The 18,616-nt window shown below is 37.6% G+C and overlaps 1 protein-coding gene across 1 annotated transcript in view; it reads right to left on the bottom strand.

Annotated features, from left to right (window-relative positions):
- Positions 1-1,307: 1,307 nt before the first annotated feature.
- Positions 1,308-18,616, bottom strand: part of LOC133041381 (selection and upkeep of intraepithelial T-cells protein 8-like) — a 45,458-nt gene continuing 28,149 nt past the window's right edge. Inside the window, exons 2-8 of the mRNA XM_061121962.1 lie at positions 17,884-17,964; positions 14,995-15,342; positions 14,376-14,657; positions 11,598-11,654; positions 9,770-9,877; positions 2,736-2,858; positions 1,308-1,443 (exon numbers count right to left, since the gene is read on the bottom strand). Of these exons, the coding sequence (XP_060977945.1) occupies positions 1,382-1,443; positions 2,736-2,858; positions 9,770-9,877; positions 11,598-11,654; positions 14,376-14,657; positions 14,995-15,342; positions 17,884-17,964 (1,061 nt within the window). The 3' untranslated portion in view covers positions 1,308-1,381. The remainder of the gene's footprint in view (positions 1,444-2,735; positions 2,859-9,769; positions 9,878-11,597; positions 11,655-14,375; positions 14,658-14,994; positions 15,343-17,883; positions 17,965-18,616) is intronic.

Raw genomic sequence — 18,616 nt, 5'->3', positions numbered from 1 at the left:
AGTTGTCATGATGGAGAACTGATCATTTGTTAGAAGTTAGAGGGTAGAGCTCATGTCCATTGAGCCAGTGATGTCATTTAACCATCTCGTTCTCTGTCATCCCCTTCTCCTCCTGCCTTCAACTTTCCCAGCATCAAGGTCTTTTTCCAATGAGTTGGCTCTTCCCTTCAGGTGGCCTAAGTATTGGAGCTTCAGCATCAGTATCAGTCCCTCCAATGAATATTCAGGATTGATTTCCCTTAGGATTGACTGGTTGGATCTCCTTGCAGTCCAAGGGATTCTCAAGAGTCCTGTCCAACACCACAGTTCAAAAGCATCAATTCTTCAGTGCTCAGCCTTTTTTATGGTCCAGGTCTCACATCCATACATAACTACTGGAAAAACCATAGCTTTGACTATATCGTATGGTAAGAGTATTCTACTTTTGTAAGAAACCACTCAACTGTCCAAAGTGGATGTACCTTTTTGCATTTCTCTCCAGCAGTGAATGAGAATTCCTTTTGTTCCCCATGGTCAACACATTTGGTGTTGTTAGTGTTTTGGATATCCCATGCTCAGTCACTCAGTCACGTCCAACTCTTTATGATCCCATGGACTATCGCCCACTGGACTCCTCTGTCCATGGAATTTTTCAGGCAAGAATACTGGAATGGGTTACCATTTCCTTCTCCAGGGGATCTTCCCTACCCAATGATCAAATCCATGCCTCCTGAATCTCCTGTGTTGGCAGGCTGATTGTTTACCACTGAGCCAGTTTTGAAAAGCCAGTTTTGGATATTATCCCCTCTTAATAGTGTATAGTGTTATCTCATGGTTGTTTTCACTTACATTTCCCTCATAATTTATGATGTTCAGCATCTTCTCGTATATGTATGTCGATCAAGAAGTAAGAGTTAGAACCGTGTATGGAACCACTGACTGGTTCAGAATTGAGAAAGGAGTTTGACAAGGCTGTTTATTGTCACCATGTTTATTTGACTTATATGCAGAGCACATCATGAGAAATGCCAGGTTGGATGAGTTACAAGCTGGAATCAAGATTGCCAGGAGAAATATCAACAACCTCAGATATGTGGATGATATTACTCTAATGGCAGAAAGTGAAGAGGAAGTAAAGAACCTCTTGATGAGGGTGAAGGAGGAGAGTGAAAATGCTGACTTAAAGCTAAATATTAAAAAAAAACAACAACAACTAAGTTCATGGCATCTGGCTCCATCTCTTCATGGCAAATACAAGAGCGAAAGGTGGAAGCATTGACAGATTTTTTATTTTTGTAGAAACTTTCATTGAGACATTGGTAGGGATTACACTGAAGTTGTATATGCTTGCAACATAATTATTGAAGAATTTTTCTCATTTGTTCTGTAGTGTTTTTCATTTCTACAGTTGGTGGGTTGCATCTCTGTCACTTTGTATAATGTATTCATCTTGTTCTTTATGTCCTGTAAATTGGAGGTTAAAAGGGAGGTTTAATCTGATTCAGGTTTCTTTTGCTTCCTTTTTTTTTTTTTTGCCAAGAACACACATCATAAGTAGTATTTTGTGCTTAACATGCAGAATAATATAATCTCTGGTGGTTTCTCTTTCTGTGATATTAGCAACCACTGATGTTCAGCAACTAGGTTATTAATATATTTTCACATTACTTTATTTAAGTAGTCATTATTTTGCAACCATAATATAACTATTTATTGTTAAATTAATATTTTATTGATTAAATTGTTTTTCATATTTCTTATTCACCTAATATTTTAGACATTGTCATTTCCATTTGGGGAAATTTTTTTCTTAGATAATTTTCATAGAGTCTACAGTAATGGTACATTCTTGAAGTCCTTGACTAATTTTCATTTTTACTTATGAGAAATTATTTGAAATGGACAAAATTGTAGGCTCAAAGCTCATTTTGTCCTCAGAATTCTATATACATTACTGTTTCTTCTGACATCTAGTGATACACGTTGAATGTCAATGTTCATTTAATGTTATGAAAGAAATTATACTAAGAAAGCAATGATGACTACTCATGGCTTTTGAGTTGCAATCTGATTACAGGAAATTTTGAAGGGAAGATCATTATCCGAGGTTTCTTGGCCTTCATTTATAATAGAAACAAAATTTTAGCAACAAAATCACATACATCTCTAGCTTAATACCTATTACTTGGGATTCTTTGGGTGAACAAAGACGGAGAAATGGTGAGATTTGTTCAAGAAAACAGGGTGAATGAATAGAGTTAATGTTCAAGTAGTATCAAGTCTTAGTAACTTTCAGTGAATGGAATGATGTATAAGAGCAGGTTAAATTGATCTATGTGGAAAACAATGTCACAAGATGTGCTTGGAGAGACATGTATTGTGTTTTTTTTGGGGGGTGCTGGAGATAGAGATGTCAACTAAAAAACTGCCCACATATGACAGGAGAAGGGTTATAAGTCTGAGAAGCACAGCTATGATTCTGTGTGTTACTAGCCAAAAGAAAGGGCAAAAGAAGCTTGAGTCACTCTTTGGTTGCACACTTGAAGGGCTATAACTTATCCTTAGTTATTAAGTAACCATAGTATGTTAATGTATAACTTCACAAAACATAGATTTCGGCCTTTGTCTTTTCTCTGGAAACAGGATGAACCTTGGGCTGATAACCAGGTAGGAAGTGGGCCTTTTCAGGGAATAGAAAATAAATAAGTGCTGGAAAAATGATAGCCTCAGAGTCAAGACTCTCCCCACCCACTTACCTCTTAGCGTCATGCTTAAAACAATGATTAATAGACTGAAAAATGCCATTGGACAAGCTATAACCATTGCCATATCCCGCATCCAGTCATTGTACAAGGGAAACAAAGGATCTGAAATAGAGACTGAAAAAAAAAATTAGTTGAGTTGTGAATTAGGGGGAGAGAATATTCAAGAAATAACATTTAATATTACTAATGCTGAAAATTTATTCTTTAGAAGTCATTGATCTACCACTTAAAATGGATTAATTCAGTTAATCCTTATAATAACTATATAAAATAGGTTCATTAACACTTTTTTGTTATAATCTTCTTTCTTATCAACTTTGAGTTGAGTTTATAAGATGAAACCTTTGGATGAACAGAATGGCTTTTGTGTTTGGGAGGAATGTGAATCTTTGGGAGCTAGACTGTTGTAGACAGAATAGGCCCCTAAAAGTATCTGTGTCCCAATAGCTGGAACTTGTGAATATGTTACAGTTCATGGAAACAGAAACTTTGCAGAGGTAATTAAGGTTATGAAACTTAACATAGGGAGATTATTCAAGTTTATTCATGCAGATCCAATATAGTTATATGAGTCCTTAAATCAGAGACTTTTTAAGACTGAAGTCAGAGAGATGTGGCAGAATGCAAGGTTAGAGAGAGTCAAATGATGAAATGGACTTGACCCACCCTTGCTGGAAGAGCCACATGGAAAGCATGCGAAGAAATCCAGACAGGCTGCAATCCTCGGGCTGACAGTTGATAAGGAAGTGGGACCTCAGTCCCACAACTTTAAGGAACAAAAACTGACCAACAATCCAAATAAATTCGGGAGTGAGGCTTTGTAAGTATAACCCACACTATGGCAAAATTCCTCTTCATCTTTGAAAAGTGTAAGTGCAAGTCACTCAGTTGTGTCCGACTCATTGAGATCCCATGGACTATACAGTCCATGGAATTCTCCAGGCCAGAATACTGGAGTGGGTAGCCTTTCCTTTCTCCAGGGAATCTTCCCAACCCAGGGGTTGAACCCAGGTCTCCCACATTGCAGGCAGATTCTTTACCTGCTGAGCCACAAGGGAAGCCTTTTATCCTTGGGACCATGGAACTAGAAAACCAATTATTTACTCCTAAAATATAATGGTGCAACAGGTATAGGAGAATATTTTATCCATTCTCATTGAATTGTGAAGAAAATGAGAAGGAAAAAGTAGTCACTGCTCCCAAGTAATTCAAAGGTCAACTGAGAAAACTCCATTAGGTTTCAAGTCTTGAGGATAAACACATATGATTCATGATTCTAGCTTCTAGGCTTACAGCTTTGTTTCTGGAGACATTCTTCCCTCATGAAGGGTAGCACATGTGTGGAGGTGGTTTAGTCGCTAAATCATGTCCGACTCTTGTGACCCCATGGACTGTAGCCTGCCAGGTTCTTCTGTCCATGGGATTCTTTACACTGAAAAATGAATCCCAAAGATATTCAATATTTAATTACAAGCTGGAATAAAGGTTGCAGGGGAAATATCAACAACCTCAGATATGCAGATGATACCACTCTAATGGCAGAAAGGAAAGAGGAGCTAAAGAACCACTTGATGAAGGTGAAAAAGGAGAGTGAAAAAGCCTGCTTAAAACTCAGCATTCAAAAACTAAGATCATGGCATCCAGTCCCATCACTTCATGGCAAATAGCTGGGGAAAAAGTGGAAACAGTGACAGATTTTATTTTCTTGCATTCCAAAATCACTCAGATGGTGTCTGCAGTCACGAAATTAAAAGATGTTTGCTCCTTGGAAGAAAAGCTATGACAAACCTAGATGACATATTAAAAAGCAGAGACATCACTGTGCAGACAAAAGTCCATAAGTCATAAGTCAAAGCTTATGGTTTTTCCAGTAGTCATGTATGGATGTGAGAGTTGGACCATAAAGAAGGCTGAGCACCAAAGAATTGATGCTTTTGAACTGTGGTATTGGAGCAGACTCTTGAGAGTCCCGTGGACAAGGCAATCAAACCAGTCAATCCTAAAAGAATCAGTCCTGAATATCCACTGAAGTTGAAGCTCCAATCCTTTGGCCACCTGATGGGAAGAGCCAACTCATTGGAAAAGACCCTGATGGTGAGAAATATTGAGGGCAAGTGGAGAAAGGGACGACAGAGGATGAGATAGTTGGATGGCATCACCAACTCAATGGATATGTGTTTGAGCAAACTCTGGAAGTTAGTAAAGGGCAGGAAAGTCTGGCATGCTGCAGTCCATGGGATCACAAAGAGTTGGACACTACTTAGCGACTGAACAAGAATAACACATGGAACTTATGTATGGTACCTTATGTGATAAAAGAGCATTTAGAGATGTCATTAAATTATGAATCTCAAGGTGGCAATATTATCCTGGATTATCTGGGTGGGCTCAATTCAATCACAAGTACTCTTAGAGGTAGGCAGAAGTTTACTGTATACATAGAGGAGAAGACAATATGAAGATACAGCTGAGAGAGTTTTTAAATGTATTTCTACTATCTTTCAAAATGTAGGAAATAATCCATTAACCAAGAAATGCAAGGAGTGCAACTCTAGAAACTGTAAAAGGCAAGAAAATGAATTCTCCCTAGACCTTCTGAAGTAATTGCAGGTTTTGTGACATATTGGATTTAGTCCATTGAAATCCAATGCAGACTTTTGACCTCTAGAACTGTAAGATAATAAATGTATGTTGTTTTAAGATACTAAATCTGTGGTAACTTGGCACAGTGGCCATAGGAAAAACTTCTGTGCCTCACATAGCATCATCAGGGGGAATTCCCTGGTGGTCTAGTGGTTAGGACTTGGAGCTTTCTCTGCTGTGGGCCCAGGCTCAATCCCTTTTCAGGGAACTAAGATACCACAAGCTGTGTAGTATGACCACACACACACACACACACAAAGAAAGAATGAAAGAAAAAAGGGAAAAGAACACTTTTTGGAAGCAAAAGGATAACCTACAGAATGTGGAAAGCAGAAGCAAGTCATGTATCTGGTAAAGCCTGTGTATCCAGAATATATAAAGAAATATAACTCAACAGTTAAAAGACAAGTAACACAATTTAAAAATTGGCAAATGATTTAGATATTTATCCAAAGAAAATATGCAAATAGCTGATAAGTACAAGAAAATCTCTTCAACATCTTTGCTTATTAGAGAAGTTTTTTTTAAGCTTTTAAACAATAGAAATTTACTTCTCACAGTTCTGGAGTCTGGTTTCAGAGAGGGCTATGACTGAATTGACATTACCCAATGATGATATGGCAGTTTTTGTGATCTCATGAATTCCCTATGTTAGAGTTACAAACTCTTCTACACAAGAGAAAATCTGGGTGGACTTAGGCAAAAGGGATGAGTTCATGGCTATGTCAATCTATTTCACCTTTGCCTCTCAAAGTCCACTTCCCCCCTGTCTTTTTTGTTTGTTTGTTTGTTTTATTTTACTTTACAACATTGTATTGGTTTTGCCATACACTGACTTGAATCCGCCATTGGTGTACATGTGTCCCCATCCTGAACCCCCCTCCCACCTCCCTCCCCATCCCATCCCACTGGGTCATCCCAGTGCACCAGCCCCGAGCATCCTGTATCATGCATCAAACCTGGACTGGCAATTCTTTTCACATATGATAATTTACATGTTTCAATGCCATTCTCCCATGTCATCCCGCCCTCGGCCTCTCCTGCAGGGTCCAAAAGACTGTTCAATACATCTGTTTCTCTTTTATCTTTACCATCTTTCTAAATTCCGTATATATGCGTTAGTATACTGTATTGTGTTTTTCTTTCTGGCTTACTTCACTCTGTATAATAGGCTCCAGTTTCATCCACCTCATTAGAACTGATTCAAATGTATTCTTTTTAATGACTGAGTAATATAACATGGTGTATATGTACCACAGCTTTCTTATCCATTCGTCTGCTGATGGGCATCTAGGTTGCTTCCATGTCCTGGCTATTATAAACAGTGCTGTGATGAACACTGGGGTACATATGTCTCTTTCAATTCTGGTTTCCTCAGTGTGTATGCCCAGCTGCAGGATTGCTGGGTCATATGGCAGTTCTATTTCCAGTTTTTTAAGAAATCTCCACACTGTTCTCCCTAGTGGCTGTACTAGTTTGCATTCCCACCAACGGTGTAAGAGGGTTCCCTTTTCTCCACACCTTCTCCAGCATTTATTGCTTGTAGACTTTTGGATAGCAGCCATTCTGACTGGCATGTAATGGTACCTCATTGTGGTTTTGATTTGCATTTCTCTGATAATGAGTGATGTTGAGCATCTTTCCGTGTGTTTGTTAGCCATCTGTATGTCTTCTTTGGAGAAATGTCTGTTTAGTTCTTTGGCCCACTTTTTGATTGGGTCTTTTATTTTTCTGGAATTGAGCTGCAGGAGTTGCTTGTATATTTTTGAGATTAATTGTCTGTTGCTTCATTTGCTATTATTTTCTCCCATTGTGAAGGTTGTCTTTTCCCTTTGCTTATAGTTTCCTTTGTTGTGCAGAAGCTTTTAATTTTAATTAGGTCTCATTTGTTTATTTTTGCTTTTATTTCCAGTATTCTGGGAGGTGGGTCATAGAGGATCCTGCTGTGGTTTATGTCAGAGAGTGTTTTGCCTATGTTTTCCTCTAGGAGTTTTATAGTTTCTGGTCTTACATTTAGATCTCCAATCCATTTTGAGTAGAGAATTGAAAATAAAAAAATCATATAGAGCAATGCTTGAGCTCAACAAATGAATGTACATACTCTATGGCTAATAGTGAAAGATATACAATAATAAGTGTTGGTGAGAATATGTAGAAGTGGAACCCTCACATAGTGGTGGTGAGAATTTCAAATAGTAAAGCCAATTTGAAAAGTACTTTGGCAGTTATTTAAAAATGTGAAACAGAGAATTACTGTGATCCAGCAATTGCATTCCTAGGTGTATATCTAAGAGAAATGAAGACATATATCCACTCAAAATATTATACTGAAATACTCATAATGGAATTATTAATAATAATCAAAATTGAAACCAAAGCAAGAAGCATTATTAACTGGTCAGTGAAAGAACAAAATGTTCTATATTTATATGATGGAATATTATTCAGCAATAGAAAGGAATGAAGAATTAATACATATTAAAATGTGAATAGACCTTTAAAACATTATGCTAAGTGAAAGGAGTCAGTCAAAGATGAGTGAATATCATTCGATTCCACTTATATAAAATGCTCAGGAAGAGCAAATTAAAACTGAGATGAGATACCACTGAATACACTAAGCTAAAATTAGAAAGATTGAGGGAAACCCAAAGTGGAAAACATGAGGAATAAATGTTCTCTTGTCTACTGTAGGTGATGTGTAAAATAGCACACACAGTTTAGTGGTTTCTTATAAAGTTAAAAAAATTCACTTAATACATGATTCAGTGCTTCCCTGGTTACTCAGTAGTAAAGAATCTGTCTGCCAAAGCAGCAGACATGGGTTCGATCCCTGGGTGGGGAAGAGATGGCAACCCACTCCAGTATTTTTGCCTGGAAAATCCCACTGAGAGAAGAGTCTGGTGGGCTAGAGTCCATGGGGTCACAAAAGAGTCAGACATGACTGAGCGACTAAACAACAACAACAACATATGATCTAGTTTAATTCCTAAGTATTTATTTAAAAGAAATTGCTGACCACAGCTAGGTGATCATTATACCTGAGGGGGGGAAAAAACCTTTACAATCAGAAATAATTTATATTTCCTTGGGCAGCTCTTGTAAAGACTCAATTGGTCTATATCCTGGTCTGTTGGCTCCTCATGTCTACGTCTACAGAATCCTTAGGAGTAAGTGTTTTGACTTAGTTCAAATTAAGAAGTCCAGAGGAATTTTGTCTTAGGTGGACTATTTTTCTCAAACATCATATTCAAGTGCTTGGTTTGTTTATACAAACATTAATTTTCCTCTTGGTAATAGAAAGTAGGGTCTTTCCATCCATTGATTTGATAACTTCTGAGGCAAGGCTTGCAATTTTCAGTGGGCAGATTAGAAATATAGGACTGTGCATGTTGTGGTTCAAGGCTGCCTAGGAAGGAAGCCTTGAGGAAGGTAGGAGAGGGAACCGAAAAAGTTCTCCTAGTAACCACCTTAATTCTCTAAAATTCTCTTCTGTGGTTTGACAAGAATGCCTCAAGTAAAATAAAGGGTTTCTTTACCTTGATTAGATGGCAATTATCTCATACATACATATTCCTTAGAAATCTCTAAATTGTGAATTGCCAAGTGCTAAAAATATATATATAGTAACTAATATAATATATAATAAAATCATTTTATTAGTTTATCAATTTCACCTCTAAAGGATGACCATATTTCATAATAGTCCAAGGAAAGAAAGTAAAAGTCGCTCAGTCGTGTCTGACTCTTTGCGACCCCATGGACTATACAGTCCGTGGAATTCTCCAGGCTGGAATACTGGAGTGGGTAGCCTCTCCCTTATCCAGCGGATCTTCCCAACCCAGAAATCGAACCAAAGTCTCCAGCATTGCAGGTGGATTCTTTACCAACTGAGCTACCAGAGAAGCCCAAGAAAAGAATTCAGTATTTCATAAGCTTCTTGAAACTGCATGCAGATTTAAGAGGTATATGTGAGCACTGCAATTGGATTAATACTAACATTATATTTTCAAAGTAGACTCTAAGCCTCAAATAGATAAGAAACATTGACCTATGAAGGTACACCAACAGTGGCATAGTAAATTAGTGACTGGATTCAGTCATGTTTTCTGAAACCGGAATGCTTCTTATTCCTTATAGCAGAAGGAGTTACGTCCTTAAGTGAGTTGAAAACACTGGCGGTGGTCAAAGCAGCTTCAGTCTTTGACACCCACAATAATCAGTGTCAGAATTTGGCCCTCTGAGATGTCACCTAAACTGTTGGTCTTCCTGGTTATGAGGAAAAAGTCATACAGCTCTTGCTAAACACCAAGAAAACAGATATCCAGGGAAGGAGATCTGTTAAGCTCTTAGTAATAGTTACCGAGATTAAGCCCATTTACCTCGTCTCCGGAACTTCAGATATATAATAAGCAGTCCAAAAAAGACTAAACAAGTCAGTAATTGAATGACGCTTGGGCGCAACCAACCGTGGCAGTCATATGGGAACACTAGAACAGAGAGAGTTCATATTAATGGAAGAGGAATGCAGGAATGTGGGTTACCATTGACCTAAGAACCATTATCAGAAAAAGCATAGTCATTGCTTCATGCTCACTCAACCTAGGTAGGGCTAGGATGTGAGTTTGCTTTGTGGGTGGTGGCTGACCCTAGTAAAACCAGACTTATGAACCCAGCAGAACTAAGAGGAGTTTTTTCCCCTAATTCTCACCACCTAGTCTAGCACTGAATTAATCTGGGGGAACTGGACAGATGTCCTGGGGTCTTCATTAGATTTCTGGGTGTTCTGAGGGTTGTGAGATTACACAGATGGAGCAGTGGTGACACCGAGGTGACTGAAAAAAGAAAACGCACTTTAAACCCCTCAGCTTTAATTTCCCTGTCAAGGGGCTTATTTCTACAAGTTTAACAGAGATAATTAAAATGTGTTACCATATACTACTAAAATAATTATGCATTTATTCTTTGATCTATATCAATTTCCAGAAGAAAATAACCCGAGATAATGAGATACTCCTCAAAGAAGCTCAATTGAAGTAAAATTATGACCTCAAGTCTTTAAAAGTCTTCTGTGGGGAAGACAGAGAAGAGCCACTCATTGTGATATAATTGGGAGAAATCATGGAACAAAATATTTTATTTCCAAAATGAAGAAAATTCCCATGGTAACTATGGAATAGGCATGTTTCCTGAGATATAACCTCCTCAATCATTAAGGTGTGCAAGCAGAAACCTGAAACCAGTTACTGCAAATAAGCATGATGACTAGAGCATGAGGATTGGAACCACAGACATCTGCCTTCCAGTCTTGGCTCTATCACTTACAAGCTGTGATTTGTGACATTTTCATCTATAAAATGGTGACAATAAGCACACTGCCTTTAGGATTAATTCAGGTGACTTTGGTAAAATGAATGTTATTGATACAATGCCTAGCATAAGGTAGGCACCCAATAAATGTGGTACAGGGTTTTATGGATTAGGTAGGGAAATGGGTCCGATAGATTATATCTTTTCCTTTGACTCATCTCCTTTAAAATTATCTAGAGTCAATAGCTAGATTCACATCCCCCATCTAGCAGCTTACTCATCTATATAGAATCTATTTTGCCTGGACATAAGTTGGGAAAATAAATGTTTTAAAAATTGTTCTATGTCTTTTTACCTAATGGGTCACTATTATTCAGTGATATGTTCACTCAGAAGGATGATACTTTCATTCAGTTTAACCACAAAATCGGATGGAAGAGTCTGGTTGTAAAGGACTTGTTGATTTAGAGACCTACCTCTTTTTCATGTTGACATTATTTAAGCTCTAAAAAGGAGGTTATATCTTGAAAGTTAATAAGAACTTATATAAGCAAAAAGACTATCATTAAATTAAGTGTATTCTAGAGCAAGACTTACAGGATTCATCCATCACAAAGTGATTTTGAGTGAGGCAGATGCTGGATTCACTTCATGTTGATTGAATATTTACTTAAGAGAGAAAGCCCTTACCTTGAGGGCATAGATCTACCTGTGGGTCTGAACAACTCAGGAAACATCTATACTGACCTCCTTCCTAAAACAGCATTGTCCTGGGAAGTTCCTAATTAGGAGATGTGAAGTTCAACATTTCTAAAGTGAGAAACAAGCTCTAAATCTTCCTGTGATTGGCATAATTGACAAATGTTGTACAGCTTTGCCTGAACACCCCATGTGACTTACACATCACATTAAGAGAGATTCCTTTAATGACTCCACACTCGTTGCAGCAGTTATCTCCTTTTGTGAAACATTGACAAGAGAGGACAATAGTCAAAAACAATATCACGAACAGAAGTGATACAGAGAATATCATCCAAATGTGGTCTGGGTAAAACAGATCACCTGAAAGAAAGGGCAGAGCCATTTGAAGATCAATAAACCCACAACACAGAGCACCAGTGGATTAGGAATTTTACTGCTAATAAAGCAAGATTCCTTTTAGGTCCTGTTTTCTTTACTTTTTTGTATGTGGGTGGGGGCTAAAGTTCAGTGGAGCTGTTTCAGTGGCAAATACAGAGCCTGTAATTGAGTTTGTTTGGGGATAGAATTTAACTTGAGGCTATAGCTGATAGAAGGAAGTCTCTCTCTCTCCCCATCCCTCACTCTCGCTCTCATTTTTTATTAACAATTCCAGTGAAAATGCTTCCCAATTATAAAGGAAACAATCAAGCAGAATCCTGTACACCCTGCTTGTGGCTGAGAAACTCACTGGCTATAAGACAGCCTCAAAACTGTCTCTAGTGAGTTCTTAGGGTGTAAAGATAGTGGAGACAAATAGACATTTCTTTACTTTTAAGCTCTGCATTTCTTGATAAGGTCTCTTTAATACTAGGTATATGGTATGTCCCTTAAAAATGTTTATTGTTGGGGCTTCCCTGGTGGCCCAGTGGTTGAAACTTGGCTTTCCAAGGCACAGGCTGGGGAGCTAAGACCCCACATGACTTGTGGTCAAAAACCCAAGACATAAAACAGAAGCAATATTGTAAAAAATTCAATAAAGACATTCAAAATGGTCCACAACAAAAAATTCTTTAAAAAAAATGTTTATTGTTTCACTTTTAACCTTTGACTTCTAACCTATATGTAATTTATTTCTGTATATAATTATATGTATGAGTCTTTTTCTCCCAGAAATATTGACAATTATTCTAACATCTTATAGGAACTTTTTTATTTTTTTCAAAGCACTAAACTTTATACTTCATAATTTGTTATACTGTTTTTTATGATTTGAATCTCTTTCTGCCCTTCTTAGTTTTTAGCATTGATAAAATGGCCCACTCCTGTGACAGTACATAATATTCTATGTTTGGAAATACCACAAACTGTTTAACATTTATTCACAATTACTTTATTATAGTAAGTCAGTTTTTAATCTGATAAAGGAAATTCTTCCTCATTTTTAAAATTATTTTTGCCATTTACAGATATTCATTTTTCCATACTAACTTCAAACTTACCTTATCCATATTTTTAAAGAATTCCAAGGAATTTCTTTCTGTAATGTCTTAAATAGTTATATTAATTTTGGATTATTTTTGTCTTCAAGGAGGTGAATATTCCTGTTAAAAACTGACTGTTCCTCCACAGATATTTATCTCTTTTTGAGGTCTTTCAGGCAGAATATGTGCTATATTTCATAGAAGTTCTGTATTTACCTTGTGATGAAATTTTGTGGCTAATGTTAAGCACATGTTACTTTTTCCAGATTTTCATTGGGATTGACCTTCTTATTATTAGTCCTTGTTCTGGTTCCCAATTAAGGAAATTCATCATCCATAAATATGTGCCTTTTGGTTGCATATTTAGCACATATTTGATATTTTTTAATATTAGCAACAACATTTTGGGGGCCAGTTTTTCAGGGAAAATAAAGCTTAACTTGCAGTGTTTTTGTAGATTTCATATTTATTTTATGTTAAATTTTTAATCTGTATGAATATTTGTGAATTCTGTATTTATTACATGGGATGAGAAAAGTTGTAACAATATTGTTCACACAGCCTATAAAAGCCACTTTTTTCAAAATTATTAACTATTACATGATTCAATTTTAAATATTAATTTAATTGCTTATGATACAGTTTTTTTCTCAACTATTATGTTTATGTTATAGCCTATTCCAACTTGAATCCTGTCTGAAATTAATGATTGAATATATATGCAAGTGTGCATGCATGCTCAGTCGTGTCCGACTCTGCTACCCAGGAACTGTAGCCTACCAGGCTCCTCTGTCCATGGGATTTCCCAGGCAAGAATACTTGAGTGAGTTGCCAATTCCTACTCCAGGGAATCTTCCTGACCCAGGGATCAAATACACATCCGCTGTCTCCTGCATTGGCAGGTGGATTCTTTACCACTATGCCACCTGGGAAGCCCAAATATATCTATATAATGCTTACTAATTTGAACAGGAAACAACTATCTTTAGTGAAACAATGAGAAACATTTGAAAGATTTAAAACAGGTTCTGAAGAAAATTCTTCTTTACCATTGATAAAAGAGATCAAAACAAATGCTTCTAAATATTCATTTTTGCCTGCTGTGTTTATGTGTTTTCCTCCTACCTCTCTCCCTATTCCTACTCAGATAATTTGCAGCTTTCTCTTAGTCATCTAAAGGACACCTAAAAGGTGAATGCTCCAAAGTTCAGTTCTAGGAATCTGTTTTTTTATTTTTTCTATCTTTATTCACTTTGTATCTTGTCCAGTTCCATTGTTTTAAATATTCTTCTTAAAGACATTCACATATGTCTCAAGCCTGGTCTCCTCCATAGAACTTTAAACTCACTATCTAACTCCCAGTTGATATTTCCCTTACAAGTCTTATCTCTAAGATAGGCTCATTTCAGAAACTTCCCCATCTCAGGAGATGAAAACATTTTTTCATGACTCAAATTATCCTATTAATTTTTCTTTATGTTGACATATTGACAACAAAACTCTGACAAACACTCACCAGCCAGGATGATATTTGTTCGTTTCTCTTCACCTGTTAGAGGATTGCGAATGTAGCAAGTCATGTTGCCCCATGACTGGTTTCTAAGGACAAGAGTCATCTTCACGTGAAATAATCTGGCTCCATCCTGTGAATAGGATTTTGATGAATGTGGAAGTCTTTCTCCTCTGCTGTCTCGGCACTCCATCTGGGGCTTTGGGAACCACCCTCCTGAGTTACAGTCCACCATGAGCCCCTTAGTGCCAGGAGCCTGAACATGGATTTGTGTTTCCAAGCCTAATGCTGGGGAAAATGGGACAGAAAGATCAAGACAGTTGTTGCTTTGAGACTGGATTGGAAATCTGAAAAGAGTCTCATTAACCTTGTGATCTTCAACAGAAGAAGAGGCAATACTCAAATTCACATCCAAATTACAAACTGGGCAAATTCTGATCACTCTGCATTGTGTGTCAACTGCATAGTATATTCTTGCATTAGATAAACAGATTTTTCTTATTATAGTATTTGAAACATGTTTGAAAATGTGAAAAAATAAAAAGAAACATTGATATATTTTCATATATTTCAGCTTACAGGGTCACAAGGGCATTGGTATGCAGCATTCCACCATGAAACTTACCTGCTATGCTCAGATTCATGCTGGCCACATCATTAATGCCACTACCTTTAAATGAACACTGATATGATCCAGCATCAGAAACACTGATATTACGAAGTCTGAGAGTCACTTTGCCCTCTCTAATGGCCTCTTTCACAAACTCTGTGCGATTCACATATTCTGGGGCAGCTTCTCCATTCACTTCATGGCCATCTCTGTATAGGTGAATGAGTTTGGAATTGTCCCCTCTGAACCAGCGCACCTCCATATGCTCTGCGCTTGTTGGTGGGGACAACTGGCAGCTGAGCTCAGTGTGTCCTCCTACTGTAGCCACCAAGTGTCTCGTGGGAATGGTGACTGTCCAGTTTTCTGTGGAAGAAGAAAGAAAACCAGGGTACATGTGAGGCCAACAACTTCTTTGTTGCTACACATTGTAGGATAGACTAGTTCTTATCACCCAACCTGGCCATTCTACATGTCCAGCTATGACTATATCCCTTTCTAAACATTTCACTACAAAAAAATCAACTAGACACAGAAGTAGGTAATGAAGGAAATGAGCGGCAAAAAGCTATAAAATATACAAGAATAAAAATACCAGAAGAAATTCATTACTTTAAATGTAAATGGACTAAACTCTCCAATCAGCAGACAGAATTGGCAGAAGGGATAAAAACACATGATACAACTATATATTGTCTGTAAAAGACTCACTTTAGATCCAAAGACTTGAATAAGTTGAAAGTAAAAGGATGGAAAAAGTTATTAAATGCAAATAGTAACCAAAACAGAACAAGTCTTGCTATACTAATATCATGCAAAATAGGCTTTCTCTCCAGCCTTATTGAAGAATAATTGACAAAAATCAGTCCTAAATATTCATTAGAAGGACTGATGCCAAAGCTGAAGTTCCAATACATTGGCCACCTGATGTGAAGAGTCAATTCATTAGAAAAACCCTGATGCTGGGAAAGATTGGAGGCAGGAGGAGAAGGGGACAACAGAGGATGAGATGGTTGGATGGCATCACCAACTCGATGAACATGAGTTTGAGCAATCTCCAGGAACTGGTGATGGACAGGGAGCCCTGGCATGCTGCAGTCCATGGAGTCGCAAAGAGTTGAACACGACTGAGTGACTGAACTGAATAACAAAAAATTGTGTATTTAAAGTGTATAGTTCTCAGTCATTATTGTTTCAAATATTTTTTCTATTTTTCTTTTTGTACTAGCATTCCATTTTATTTTTTTAGTTGTCCCACAGTTTTTAGATTTTTCTCTTCCTTTTTTTTTTTTTTTTTTACTCTTTTCCTGGTTTTCAATTTTGAAAGTTTCTGCTGATAATCCTCAAGCTCAAAGATTCTTTCCTCAGCCTTGTCCAGGCTACTAATGAGCCCATGAAAGGAATTCTTCATTTCTGTTAGTGTTTTTAATCCCTATGACTTCTTTCTGATTCTTTCTTAGAATTTACATCTCTTTGCTTGCATTGCTTATCTGTTCCTGCATGTCATCTACTTCTCCATTAGAATCTTTAGCATATTAGCCACAGTTATTTTAGATTTCTAATCTGACAATTCCAACAATCCTACCATATCAATTTCTTATTTTGATACTTTGCTCTAGCCCTTTCACCTGATGTTTTGCCTTTTAGTATGCTTTGTAATTTTTTGTTGGAAGCCACACATGATGCACTGGGAACAAAACAAAACTTTGATTAAAGGCATTTAGTGAGTTAGTGGTAAGTTAGCAGGAGGGGAGATATCCTTGTTCTGTGATTAGATTTCAGTCTTTTAGTGAGCCTATGTCCCTGACTATGAGCTTCATAAGTGCTTCTCAGGTGTAGCCCTCCTTGCTGCGTGTGTGTGCTCAATCCCTTCAGTCTTCTCTGACTCTTTACAACCTCTTGGACTGCAGCCTGCTAGGCTCCTCTGTCCATAGTATTCTCCCAGCAAGAATACTGAAGTGGGTTGCCATGGCCCCCTCCGGGGGGGATGGATCAAACTCATTTCTCCTGTGTCTCCGGCATTGCAGGCAGATTTTTCACTCATGAGCCACCAGGGAAACCTTATCCCTCCTTAATGGAACACAAAGGATACAGCGGACAGGAGTTGGATGTTTTCCTGCCCCCAGGTAATTTAGACTCTGAGAAAATACCAATAGGTTAGGTTCTGGTAAAATATTGTCTCTTGAGGGCAAGCCTTGCTGAGAAGAGCATATTTCAAAGTAGTTGCTCTTCCCCTCCTCCTGCTAGAAACACAATGGCATTTCCCCCAAAATTCCCTGTGAGAGCCTAGTAAAAACCATGGAGGTAAAATTCACAAAAGTGAGCTTTCTCATGATTGGGCCCTCTTGGAGTTTTTAACTTTCAGACTTGCCCACACTGAGCCTATAGCAATTCAATTATTACAGCTTAGATTTTCCTACCCTTGTACTGGTTTCCACAAAGACTTATGGCCTGGGAAGTTATGAGTCTCTCTCTCTCTACTTAGGGCTTCCCTGATAGCTCAGTTGGTAAAAAATCTACCTGCAATGCAGGAGTTCCTGTTTTGATTCCTGGGTTGGGAAGATCCCCTGGAGAAGGGATAGGCTACCCACTCCAGTATTCTGGCCTGGAGAATTCCATAGACTGTATAGTCCATGGGATTGCAACGAGTTGGACATGAGGAGTGACTTTCACTTCAGCATCCACTTATGTATCTCTCTAATTTGGAAAGGAGCAATTTGTCCTATTAGCTCAATTCTCTGTTGAATCTAGAAAGAGTTGTTGGCTTTCAGTTTTTTCAGTTTTTTACTTGATAGTAGGCCACAGTAATGACTTCCAAGCTCCTTACATGCTAGAATGGACACTGTATACTTGCTCTAGGTTCTTTCCACAGCTGTGACTTAGTAGGAAGAGAGTGCATGCTCTTACCCGAAGTTGATGTCATCACTTGTAGAAGAAGAAAGCTCACACAGGACCCAGAAAAAGAAGAGGATTTAAGCTTCATCATGCCTGGAAAAAGAGACAAGTAAAAAGTCATAGACTATGAGATATGAGGCAGGAAATGTCAGGATACTCAAAACTAAATCAAGATCATCAATAGGTACAACTTGGGACTCCTTTCAGAGTATAACCCATCTCAGTATTCAGTCAAATGTCTGAATTTTACCATCTCTCCCCACTTGGTCCTTATCAGGAGAGGCCTTCTTAATCCCTATTTCCCATGAATTCACACTCTGCTTTTTCTCTCTTTCACTTTATGACCTAACTGACTAGATGAGCATTTCCTATGGTGCGTGTAACAAATGGAGCAGAAAAAAAAAAAAAATATCCTAAGTGAATAAATCAGGGGAGGGAATAAAAAATGGCAAGCACAAAAGCATGAATGCTTAAATATGCATGATCAAATAAGGAGAGTCTTTTCTGGATTTATGTCCTTGAACAGTTAAGATGAGATCAAATTATGGTAGAACTAAGATAGCTTATCAACAATTTTATATATTATTTATAAAAAATAAACAGTGCTGAAATATTAACTAGGTATCTTGTATTTTATCTGGCAACTCTCCTGTAACTCATAGTAAGAAACATGTGAGTTGGATTATGAAGTCAGTAAGTAAAAAAAACCAAACAAACATGAGATAATAACAAGAAAAAAAGGGTT

Source organism: Dama dama, chromosome 20, assembly GCF_033118175.1.
Source record: "Dama dama isolate Ldn47 chromosome 20, ASM3311817v1, whole genome shotgun sequence".
NCBI lineage: Eukaryota > Metazoa > Chordata > Mammalia > Artiodactyla > Cervidae > Dama > Dama dama.
Note: the sequence above shows the minus strand (reverse complement) of the source record. Positions and strands in the feature narration are given on the sequence as shown.